Source organism: Oncorhynchus masou, chromosome 3 (genome assembly GCF_036934945.1).
Source record: "Oncorhynchus masou masou isolate Uvic2021 chromosome 3, UVic_Omas_1.1, whole genome shotgun sequence".
Lineage (NCBI taxonomy): Eukaryota > Metazoa > Chordata > Actinopteri > Salmoniformes > Salmonidae > Oncorhynchus > Oncorhynchus masou.
This window is the reverse complement of record NC_088214.1, coordinates 6,208,204-6,220,703: the sequence shown is the minus strand read 5'-3', so window position 1 is coordinate 6,220,703 and position 12,500 is coordinate 6,208,204. Positions and strand designations below refer to the sequence as shown.

The 12,500-nt window shown below is 52.9% G+C and overlaps 1 protein-coding gene across 1 annotated transcript in view; it reads left to right on the top strand.

Annotated features, from left to right (window-relative positions):
- LOC135509245 (receptor-type tyrosine-protein phosphatase F-like) overlaps positions 1 to 12,500 on the top strand; it is a 626,176-nt gene that overhangs the window by 543,779 nt on the left and 69,897 nt on the right. The window contains 1 exon segment of the mRNA XM_064929741.1: positions 11,230 to 11,342. Coding sequence (XP_064785813.1) covers positions 11,230 to 11,342 — 113 coding nt within the window.

The following is a 12,500-nucleotide window of genomic DNA, read 5'->3' as shown; positions in this document are numbered from 1 at the left end:
AGAGGGGTTAGTCTGGGGTATAGGGAGGGGTTAGACTGGGGTATAGAGAGGGGTTAGTCTGGGGTATAGAGAGGGGTTAGTCTGGGGTATAGAGAGGGGTTAGTCTGGGGTATAGAGAGGGGTTAGTCTGGGGTATAGGGAGGGGTTAGTCTGGGGTATAGAGAGGGGTTAGTCTGGGGTATAGAGAGGGGTTAGTCTGGGGTATAGGGAGGGGTTAGTCTGGGGTATAGAGAGGGGTTAGTCTGGGGTATAGGGAGGGGTTAGTCTGGGGTATAGAGAGGGGTTAGACTGGGGTATAGAGAGGGGTTAGTCTGGGGTATAGAGAGGGGTTAGTCTGGGGTATAGGGAGGGGTTAGTCTGGGGTATAGGGAGGGGTTAGACTGGGGTATAGAGAGGGGTTAGTCTGGGGTATAGGGAGGGGTTAGACTGGGGTATAGAGAGGGGTTAGACTGGGGTATAGGGAGGGGTTAGTCTGGGGTATAGAGAGGGGTTAGTCTGGGGTATAGAGAGGGGTTAGTCTGGGGTATAGGGGTTAGTCTGGGGTATAGGGGTTAGTCTGGGGTATAGGGAGGGGTTAGTCTGGGGTATAGGGAGGGGTTAGTCTGGGGTATAGAGAGGGGTTAGTCTGGGGTATAGAGAGGGTTAGTCTGGGGTATAGGGAGGGGGTTAGTCTGGGGTATAGAGAGGGGTTAGACTGGGGTATAGGGAGGGGTTAGTCTGGGGTTATAGAGAGGGGTTAGTCTGGGGTATAGGAGGGGTTAGACTGGGGTATAGAGAGGGGTTAGTCTGGGGTATAGAGAGGGGTTAGTCTGGGGTATAGAGAGGGGTTAGTCTGGGGTATAGGGAGGGGTTAGACTGGGGTATAGGGAGGGTTAGTCTGGGGTATAGAGGAGGGGTTAGTCTGGGGTATAGGGAGGGGTTAGACTGGGGTATAGAGAGGGGGTTAGTCTGGGGTATAGAGAGGGGTTAGTCTGGGGTATAGAGAGGGGTTAGGGAGGGGTTAGTCTGGGGTATAGAGAGGGGTTAGTCTGGGGTATATGGAGGGGTTAGTCTGGGGTATATAGAGAGGGGTTAGTCTGGGGTATAGGGAGGGGTTAGTCTGGGGTATAGGGAGGGGTTAGACTGGGGTATAGGGAGGGGTTAGACTGGGGTATAGAGAGGGGTTAGACTGGGGTATAGGGAGGGGTTAGACTGGGGTATAGGGAGGGGTTAGACTGGGGTATAGAGAGGGGTTAGTCTGGGGTATAGAGAGGGTTAGTCTGGGGTATAGAGAGGGGTTAGACTGGGGTATAGGGAGGGGTTAGTCTGGGGTATAGAGAGGCGTTAGTCTGGGGTATAGAGAGGGGTTAGTCTGGGGTATAGGGAGGGGTTAGACTGGGGTATAGAGAGGGGTTAGACTGGGGTATAGGGAGGGGTTAGTCTGGGGTATAGGGAGGGGTTAGTCTGGGGTATAGGGAGGGGTTAGACTGGGGTATAGAGAGGGGTTAGACTGGGGTATAGGGAGGGGTTAGTCTGGGGTATAGGGAGGGGTTAGTCTGGGGTATAGAGAGGGGTTAGACTGGGGTATAGAGAGGGGTTAGTCTGGGGTATAGGGAGGGGTTAGTCTGGGGTATAGAGAGGGGTTAGTCTGGGGTATAGGGAGGGGTTAGACTGGGGTATAGAGAGGGGTTAGACTGGGGTATAGGGAGGGGTTAGTCTGGGGTATAGGGAGGGGTTAGTCTGGGGTATAGGGAGGGGTTAGACTGGGGTATAGAGAGGGGTTAGTCTGGGGTATAGAGAGGGGTTAGTCTGGGGTATAGAGAGGGGTTAGTCTGGGGTATAGAGAGGGGTTAGTCTGGGGTATAGAGAGGGGTTAGTCTGGGGTATAGAGAGGGGTTAGTCTGGGGTATAGGGAGGGGTTAGACTGGGGTATAGAGAGGGGTTAGACTGGGGTATAGGGAGGGGTTAGTCTGGGGTATAGGGAGGGGTTAGTCTGGGGTATAGGGAGGGGTTAGTCTGGGGTATAGAGAGGGGTTAGACTGGGGTATAGAGAGGGGTTAGTCTGGGGTATAGGGAGGGGTTAGTCTGGGGTATAGAGAGGGGTTAGTCTGGGGTATAGAGAGGGGTTAGTCTGGGGTATAGGGAGGGGTTAGACTGGGGTATAGAGAGGGGTTAGTCTGGGGTATAGAGAGGGGTTAGTCTGGGGTATAGAGAGGGGTTAGTCTGGGGTATAGGGAGGGGTTAGACTGGGGTATAGAGAGGGGTTAGTCTGGGGTATAGGGAGGGGTTAGACTGGGGTATAGGGAGGGGTTAGTCTGGGGTATAGGGAGGGGTTAGTCTGGGGGATAGGGAGGGGTTAGACTGGGGTATAGGGAGGGGTTAGTCTGGGGTATAGGGAGGGGTTAGTCTGGGGTATAGAGAGGGGTTAGTCTGGGGTATAGGGAGGGGTTAGACTGGGGTATAGAGAGGGGTTAGACTGGGGTATAGAGAGGGGTTAGTCTGGGGTATAGTCTGGGGGGGGTTAGACTGGGTTATAGGGAGGGGTTAGTCTGGGGTATAGGGGGGGGTTAGACTGGGGTATAGGGAGGGGTTAGGGAGGGGTATAGGGAGGGGTTAGTCTGGGGTATAGGGAGGGGTTAGTCTGGGGTATAGAGAGGGGTTAGGGAGGGGTATAGGGAGGGGTTAGTCTGGGGTATAGAGAGGGGTTAGTCTGGGGTATAGGGAGGGGTTAGACTGGGGTATAGAGAGGGGTTAGTCTGGGGTATAGAGAGGGGTTAGACTGGGGTATAGGGAGGGGTTAGACTGGGGTATAGAGAGGGGTTAGTCTGGGGTATAGGGATGGGTTAGACTGGGGTATAGAGAGGGGTTAGTCTGGGGTATAGGGAGGGGTTAGTCTGGGGTATAGGGAGGGGTTAGACTGGGGTATAGGGAGGGGTTAGTCTGGGGTATAGAGAGGGGTTAGTCTGGGGTATAGGGAGGGGTTAGTCTGGGGTATAGAGAGGGGTTAGTCTGGGGTATAGAGAGGGGTTAGACTGGGGTATAGGGAGGGGTTAGTCTGGGGTATAGAGAGGGGTTAGTCTGGGGTATAGAGAGGGGTTAGTCTGGGGTATAGGGGTTAGTCTGGGGTATAGAGAGGGGTTAGACTGGGGTATAGGGAGGGGTTAGTCTGGGGTATAGGGAGGGGTTAGTCTGGGGTATAGAGAGGGGGGTTAGTCTGGGGTATAGGGAGGGGTTAGTCTGGGGTATAGGGGGGGTTAGACTGGGTTATAGGGAGGGGTTAGTCTGGGGTATAGGGGGGTTAGACTGGGGTATAGGGGGAGGGGTTAGGGAGGGGTTAGTCTGGGGTATAGAGAGGGGTTAGTCTGGGGTATAGAGAGGGGTTAGACTGGGGTATAGAGAGGGGTTAGTCTGGGGTATAGAGAGGGGTTAGTCTGGGGTATAGAGAGGGGTTAGTCTGGGGTATAGGGAGGGGTTAGACTGGGGTATAGGGAGGGGTTAGTCTGGGGTATAGAGAGGGGTTAGTCTGGGGTATAGGGAGGGGTTAGACTGGGGTATAGAGAGGGGTTAGTCTGGGGTATAGAGAGGGGTTAGTCTGGGGTATAGAGGGGTTAGGGAGGGGTTAGTCTGGGGTATAGAGAGGGGTTAGTCTGGGGTATATGGAGGGGTTAGTCTGGGGTATAGAGAGGGGTTAGTCTGGGGTATAGGGAGGGGTTAGACTGGGGTATAGAGAGGGGTTAGACTGGGGTATAGGGAGGGGTTAGACTGGGGTATAGGGAGGGGTTAGACTGGGGTATAGGGAGGGGTTAGACAGGGGTATAGGGAGGGGTTAGACTGGGGTATAGAGAGGGGTTAGTCTGGGGTATAGAGAGGCGTTAGTCTGGGGTATAGAGAGGGGTTAGACTGGGGTATAGGGAGGGGTTAGTCTGGGGTATAGAGAGGCGTTAGTCTGGGGTATAGAGAGGGGTTAGTCTGGGGTATAGGGAGGGGTTAGACTGGGGTATAGAGAGGGGTTAGACTGGGGTATAGGGAGGGGTTAGTCTGGGGTATAGGGGAGGGGTTAGTCTGGGGTATAGGGAGGGGTTAGACTGGGGTATAGAGAGGGGTTAGACTGGGGTATAGGGAGGGGTTAGTCTGGGGTATAGGGAGGGGTTAGTCTGGGGTATAGAGAGGGGTTAGTCTGGGGTATAGAGAGGGTTAGTCTGGGGTATAGGGAGGGGTTAGTCTGGGGTATAGAGAGGGGTTAGTCTGGGGTATAGGGAGGGGTTAGACTGGGGTATAGGGAGGGGTTAGACTGGGGTATAGGGAGGGGTTAGTCTGGGGTATAGGGAGGGGTTAGTCTGGGGTATAGGGAGGGGTTAGACTGGGGTATAGAGAGGGGTTAGTCTGGGGTATAGAGAGGGGTTAGTCTGGGGTATAGAGAGGGGTTAGTCTGGGGTATAGAGAGGGGTTAGTCTGGGGTATAGAGAGGGGTTAGTCTGGGGTATAGAGAGGGGTTAGTCTGGGGTATAGGGAGGGGTTAGACTGGGGTATAGAGAGGGGTTAGACTGGGGTATAGGGAGGGGTTAGTCTGGGGTATAGGGAGGGGTTAGTCTGGGGTATAGGGAGGGGTTAGTCTGGGGTATAGAGAGGGGTTAGACTGGGGTATAGAGAGGGGTTAGTCTGGGGTATAGGGAGGGGTTAGTCTGGGGTATAGAGAGGGGTTAGTCTGGGGTATAGAGAGGGGTTAGTCTGGGGTATAGGGAGGGGTTAGACTGGGGTATAGAGAGGGGTTAGTCTGGGGTATAGAGAGGGGTTAGTCTGGGGTATAGAGAGGGGTTAGTCTGGGGTATAGGGAGGGGTTAGACTGGGGTATAGAGAGGGGTTAGTCTGGGGTATAGGGAGGGGTTAGACTGGGGTATAGGGAGGGGTTAGTCTGGGGTATAGGGAGGGGTTAGTCTGGGGTATAGGGAGGGGTTAGACTGGGGTATAGGGAGGGGTTAGTCTGGGGTATAGGGAGGGGTTAGTCTGGGGTATAGAGAGGGGTTAGTCTGGGGTATAGGGAGGGGTTAGACTGGGGTATAGAGAGGGGTTAGACTGGGGTATAGAGAGGGGTTAGTCTGGGGTATAGGGGGGTTAGACTGGGTTATAGGGAGGGGTTAGTCTGGGGTATAGGGGGGTTAGACTGGGGTATAGGGAGGGGTTAGGGAGGGGTATAGGGAGGGGTTAGTCTGGGGTATAGGGAGGGGTTAGTCTGGGGTATAGAGAGGGGTTAGGAGGGGTATAGGGAGGGGTTAGTCTGGGGTATAGAGAGGGGTTAGTCTGGGGTATAGGGAGGGGTTAGACTGGGGTATAGAGAGGGGTTAGTCTGGGGTATAGAGAGGGGTTAGACTGGGGTATAGGGAGGGGTTAGACTGGGGTATAGAGAGGGGTTAGTCTGGGGTATAGGGATGGGTTAGACTGGGGTATAGAGAGGGGTTAGTCTGGGGTATAGGGAGGGGTTAGTCTGGGGTATAGGGAGGGGTTAGACTGGGGTATAGGGAGGGGTTAGTCTGGGGTATAGAGAGGGGTTAGTCTGGGGTATAGGGAGGGGTTAGTCTGGGGTATAGAGAGGGGTTAGTCTGGGGTATAGAGAGGGGTTAGACTGGGGTATAGGGAGGGGTTAGTCTGGGGTATAGAGAGGGGTTAGTCTGGGGTATAGAGAGGGGTTAGTCTGGGGTATAGAGAGGGGTTAGTCTGGGGTATAGAGAGGGGTTAGACTGGGGTATAGGGAGGGGTTAGTCTGGGGTATAGGGAGGGGTTAGTCTGGGGTATAGAGAGGGGGTTAGTCTGGGGTATAGGGAGGGGTTAGTCTGGGGTATAGGGGGGTTAGACTGGGTTATAGGGAGGGGTTAGTCTGGGGTATAGGGGGGTTAGACTGGGGTATAGGGAGGGGTTAGGGAGGGGTATAGGGAGGGGTTAGTCTGGGGTATAGGGAGGGGTTAGTCTGGGGTATAGAGAGGGGTTAGGAGGGGTATAGGGAGGGGTTAGTCTGGGGTATAGAGAGGGGTTAGTCTGGGGTATAGGGAGGGTTAGACTGGGGTATAGAGAGGGGTTAGTCTGGGGTATAGAGAGGGGTTAGACTGGGGTATAGGGAGGGGTTAGACTGGGGTATAGAGAGGGGTTAGTCTGGGGTATAGGGATGGGTTAGACTGGGGTATAGAGAGGGGTTAGTCTGGGGTATAGGGAGGGGTTAGTCTGGGGTATAGGGAGGGGTTAGACTGGGGTATAGGGAGGGGTTAGTCTGGGGTATAGAGAGGGGTTAGTCTGGGGTATAGGGAGGGGTTAGTCTGGGGTATAGAGAGGGGTTAGTCTGGGGTATAGAGAGGGGTTAGACTGGGGTATAGGGAGGGGTTAGTCTGGGGTATAGAGAGGGGTTAGTCTGGGGTATAGAGAGGGGTTAGTCTGGGGTATAGAGAGGGGTTAGTCTGGGGTATAGAGAGGGGTTAGACTGGGGTATAGGGAGGGGTTAGTCTGGGGTATAGGGAGGGGTTAGTCTGGGGTATAGAGAGGGGTTAGACTGGGGTATAGGGAGGGGTTAGTCTGGGGTATAGAGAGGGGTTAGTCTGGGGTATAGGGAGGGGTTAGTCTGGGGTATAGAGAGGGGTTAGACTGGGGTATAGAGAGGGGTTAGACTGGGGTATAGGGGGGGTTAGACTGGGGTATAGGGAGGGGTTAGACTGGGGTATAGGGAGGGGTTAGTCTGGGGTATAGGGAGGGGTTAGACTGGGGTATAGGGAGGGGTTAGTCTGGGGTATAGAGAGGGGTTAGACTGGGGTATAGAGAGGGGTTAGTCTGGGGTATAGGGAGGGGTTAGTCTGGGGTATAGAGAGGGGTTAGTCTGGGGTATAGGGAGGGGTTAGTCTGGGGTATAGAGAGGGGTTAGTCTGGGGTATAGAGGGGGTTAGTCTGGGGTATAGAGAGGGGTTAGTCTGGGGTATAGGGAGGGGTTAGACTGGGGTATAGGGAGGGGTTAGTCTGGGGTATAGAGAGGGGTTAGTCTGGGGTATAGAGAGGGGTTAGACTGGGGTATAGAGAGGGGTTAGTCTGGGGTATAGAGAGGGGTTAGTCTGGGGTATAGAGAGGGGTTAGTCTGGGGTATAGGGAGGGGTTAGACTGGGGTATAGGGAGGGGTTAGTCTGGGGTATAGAGAGGGGGTTAGTCTGGGGTATAGGGAGGGGTTAGACTGGGGTATAGAGAGGGGTTAGACTGGGGTATAGGGAGGGGTTAGTCTGGGGTATAGAGAGGGGTTAGTCTGGGGTATAGAGAGGGGTTAGTCTGGGGTATAGAGAGGGGTTAGACTGGGGTATAGAGAGGGGTTAGTCTGGGGTATAGGGAGGGGTTAGTCTGGGGTATAGAGAGGGGTTAGACTGGGGTATAGGGAGGGGTTAGTCTGGGGTATAGAGAGGGGTTAGACTGGGGTATAGGGAGGGGTTAGACTGGGGTATAGGGAGGGGTTAGACTGGGGTATAGAGAGGGGTTAGACTGGGGTATAGGGAGGGGTTAGTCTGGGGTATAGAGAGGGGTTAGTCTGGGGTATAGAGAGGGGTTAGTCTGGGGTATAGGGAGGGGTTAGACTGGGGTATAGGGAGGGGTTAGTCTGGGGTATAGGGAGGGGTTAGTCTGGGGTATAGGGAGGGGTTAGTCTGGGGTATAGAGAGGGGTTAGTCTGGGGTATAGAGAGGGGTTAGTCTGGGGTATAGAGAGGGGTTAGTCTGGGGTATAGGGAGGGGTTAGTCTGGGGTATAGGGAGGGGTTAGACTGGGGTATAGAGAGGGGTTAGACTGGGGTATAGAGAGGGGTTAGTCTGGGGTCTAGAGAGGGGTTAGACTGGGGTATAGGGAGGGGTTAGTCTGGGGTATAGAGAGGGGTTAGTCTGGGGTATAGAGAGGGGTTAGTCTGGGGTATAGGGAGGGGTTAGTCTGGGGTATAGGGGGGTTAGACTGGGGTATAGAGAGGGGTTAGACTGGGGTATAGGGAGGGGTTAGACTGGGGTATAGGGGGGTTAGACTGGGGTATAGGGGGGTTAGACTGGGGTATAGGGAGGGGTTAGTCTGGGGTATAGAGAGGGGTTAGTCTGGGGTATAGGGAGGGGTTAGCCTGGGGTATAGAGAGGGGTTAGTCTGGGGTATAGGGAGGGGTTAGACTGGGGTATAGGGAGGGGTTAGTCTGGGGTATAGAGAGGGGTTAGCCTGGGGTATAGGGAGGGGTTAGTCTGGGGTATAGAGAGGGGTTAGACTGGGGTATAGGGAGGGGTTAGACTGGGGTATAGGGAGGGGTTAGTCTGGGGTATACTGGGGAGGGGGGGTTAGACTGGGGTATAGGGAGGGTTGACTGGGGTATAGGGAGGGGTTAGTCTGGGGTATAGGGAGGGGTTAGTCTGGGGTATAGAGAGGGGTTAGTCTGGGGTATAGGGAGGGGTTAGACTGGGGTATAGGGAGGGGTTAGTCTGGGGTATAGGGGGGTTAGACTGGGGTATAGGGGGGGTTAGACTGGGGTATAGAGAGGGGTTAGTCTGGGGTATAGAGAGGGGTTAGTCTGGGGTATAGAGAGGGGTTAGACTGGGGTATAGAGAGGGGTTAGTCTGGGGTATAGAGAGGGGTTAGTCTGGGGTATAGAGAGGGGTTAGACTGGGGTATAGGGAGGGGTTAGACTGGGGTATAGGGAGGGGTTAGACTGGGGTATAGGGAGGGGTTAGACTGGGGTATAGAGAGGGGTTAGTCTGGGGTATAGGGAGGGGTTAGTCTGGGGTATAGAGAGGGGTTAGACTGGGGTATAGGGAGGGGTTAGACTGGGGTATAGGGAGGGGTTAGTCTGGGGTATAGGGAGGGGTTAGTCTGGGGTATAGGGAGGGGTTAGACTGGGGTATAGGGAGGGGTTAGTCTGGGGTATAGAGAGGGGTTAGTCTGGGGTATAGAGAGGGGTTAGTCTGGGGTATAGGGAGGGGTTAGTCTGGGGTATAGAGAGAGGGGTTAGTCTGGGGTATAGGGAGGGGTTAGACTGGGGTATAGGGAGGGGTTAGACTGGGGTATAGGGAGGGGTTAGACTGGGGTATAGGGAGGGGTTAGACTGGGGTATAGGGAGGGGTTAGTCTGGGGTATAGGGAGGGGTTAGTCTGGGGTATAGAGAGGGGTTAGACTGGGGTATAGGGAGGGGTTAGTCTGGGGTATAGGGAGGGGTTAGACTGGGGTATAGGGAGGGGTTAGTCTGGGGTATAGAGAGGGGGTTAGTCTGGGGTATAGGGAGGGGTTAGTCTGGGGTATAGAGAGGGGTTAGACTGGGGTATAGAGAGGGGTTAGTCTGGGGTATAGGGAGGGGTTAGTCTGGGGTATAGGGAGGGGTTAGACTGGGGTATAGGGAGGGGTTAGTCTGGGGTATAGAGAGGGGTTAGACTGGGGTATAGGGAGGGGTTAGTCTGGGGTATAGAGAGGGGTTAGTCTGGGGTATAGAGAGGGGTTAGTCTGGGGTATAGGGAGGGGTTAGACTGGGGTATAGGGAGGGGTTAGACTGGGGTATAGAGAGGGGTTAGTCTGGGGTATAGAGAGGGGTTAGTCTGGGGTATAGGGAGGGGTTAGACTGGGGTATAGGGAGGGGTTAGACTGGGGTATAGGGAGGGGTTAGTCTGGGGTATAGAGAGGGGTTAGTCTGGGGTATAGAGAGGGGTTAGTCTGGGGTATAGAGAGGGGTTAGACTGGGGTATAGGGAGGGGTTAGTCTGGGGTATAGGGAGGGGTTAGTCTGGGGTATAGGGAGGGGTTAGTCTGGGGTATAGAGAGGGGTTAGTCTGGGGTATAGAGAGGGGTTAGTCTGGGGTATAGGGAGGGGTTAGTCTGGGGTATAGAGAGGGGTTAGTCTGGGGTATAGAGAGGGGTTAGTCTGGGGTATAGAGAGGGGTTAGACTGGGGTATAGGGAGGGGTTAGTCTGGGGTATAGGGAGGGGTTAGACTGGGGTATAGGGAGGGGTTAGACTGGGGTATAGGGAGGGGTTAGACTGGGGTATAGAGAGGGGTTAGCCTGGGGTATAGAGAGGGGTTAGTCTGGGGTATAGAGAGGGGTTAGTCTGGGGTATAGAGAGGGGTTAGACTGGGGTATAGAGAGGGGTTAGTCTGGGGTATAGAGAGGGGTTAGTCTGGGGTATAGAGAGGGGTTAGTCTGGGGTATAGAGAGGGGTTAGTCTGGGGTATAGAGAGGGGTTAGTCTGGGGTATAGGGAGGGGTTAGTCTGGGGTATAGAGAGGGGTTAGTCTGGGGTATAGAGAGGGGTTAGTCTGGGGTATAGGGAGGGGTTAGACTGGGGTATAGAGAGGGGTTAGTCTGGGTCTTTATCGCTCAGTCTATATCTTGGTGCAGGTGCAGGCTACACACTATAATTAGCCAGTGTTGTGCCACCCAGCTGATGAGTTAATTACAACGTCTGCCTGTTTCTTCTGAGACAGACTGTTTAGTGGACACACACACACACACACACACTCCAGCTGTCACGATGTTTCTCTACAGACCTCCATCAGTGCCCAGATGACATGTGGAGAAAACAGTCATTCATGTCTCTCAAAATTAATTCAGCGATAGATAGGCCATCTCTCCGAACACACACACACACACTATAAATGAATTCAGCGATTGATAGGCCATCTCTCCGACCACACACACACACACACTATAAATTAATTCAGCGATTGATAGGCCATCTCTCCGACCACACACACTATAAATTAATTCAGCGATAGATAGGCCATCTCTCCGACCACACACACACACACACACACACTATAAATTAATTCAGCGATTGATAGGCCATCTCTCCGACCACACACACACACTATAAATTAATTCAGCGATAGATAGGCCATCTCTCCGAACACACACACACACACACACTATAAATTAATTCAGCGATTGATAGGCCATCTCTCCAAACACACACACACACACACACACTATGAACGAATGCAGCGATAGATAGGCCATCTCTTCGACCACACACACACACACACACACACACACACACACACACACACACACACACACACACACACACACACACACACACACTATGAACGAATGCAGCGATAGATAGGCCAGGTCTCCTATCTCGTAAAGAAGATAATGGTATCTCTAACATACAGCCTTCATGAGAGAACACAAGTCTCTTTCCAACTGTCCTTCATTATTTCTGTGATAATAGTTGTGGTCATGGTTAATAACCTTTTCTTGGTTACCCCACCCCCCCTCTATAGGAAGCGAGCATCTCCCCTCCCCAAAGATGACCACTCAGGAGGGGTGAAGGACTCACTGCTGGGCAACTCTTCAGACCCTGTAGAGATGAGACGACTCAACTACCAGACACCAGGTACTGTATCCACACACACACACACACACACACACACACATGCAGATGTGCACGCACACACTACCGAACAAACAAACATACGCACCAACACGTGCGCACACACTCACAGACACACACATACACAAAGCACCCCACCCACCCAATGAGGTACAGTAGTTTGTCCACAGAAACACAGCTCAGTGTGAGGACCACTCTACTACCCTGCTGTCTTCAATGACAGGTCTCTTCACCTGTCCTTCACGTTCTTTCAGGGAGAAGCCATTTTGGGTTAGGACCCTCTGTGGAAAAGGGTCTTACATGGAAACCCCCCCCCCCCCCCCTAAAAAAGGTTTCTTTAACCTGGAACCATAAGGGTTTGGTTAAATGGTTCTCCTACGGGGGACACCCTAGGGGAGAACCAACCGTCCCTTCTCCTTGAAGCCATGCGTAACTAGAAGCATTGTTCGGCAGGAACCAGGATCCCCCGTTATAGTGAATGGGGAAAACATGGTAATCCTCTTGTTACCAATAATTGCTTCTGCTACACCAGATGTATGTCCACGAAGCCATTTATTTAAAAATCACACACAGACTAAGTAATAACGGTAATTTATTTGCTAATGGCAGCCTGCAGTACCCCGGTTGGCCTTCACCTTGCAATAGGCAATGAGAGGGGGGCAGCACTGAGCTAGCCTGCATCGTCACTTCCTGGAGTAGCTCAAACTGAGCATGTTATATGTCTCCCACCCGACGCCATCTTAACCCACTTCATTTGGCTTCAATGGGCCATTTGAGTGTTCACCTAGGAATGAGTGGTGTCAAGTGATCGATGGCTTTGTCCATTCGTAGATACATACAGTCACTGGGGAAAGCAGAATAACCCTTTTTAGATTCCAGATAGCACCTTTTATTCTGAGAGTAGGAACAAGCTTTTATTCTGAGAGTAGGAACCAGCTTTTATTCTGAGAGTGTAGGAACCAGCTTTTATTCTGAGAGTGTAGGAACCAGCTTTTATTCTGATAGTGTAGGAACCAGCTTTTATTCTGAGAGTAGGAACCAGCTTTTATTCTGAGAGTGTAAGAACCAGCTTTTATTCTGAGAGTGTAGGAACCAGCTTTTATTCTGAGAGTGTAAGAACCAGCTTTTATTCTGAGAGTGTAGGAACCAGCTTTTATTCTG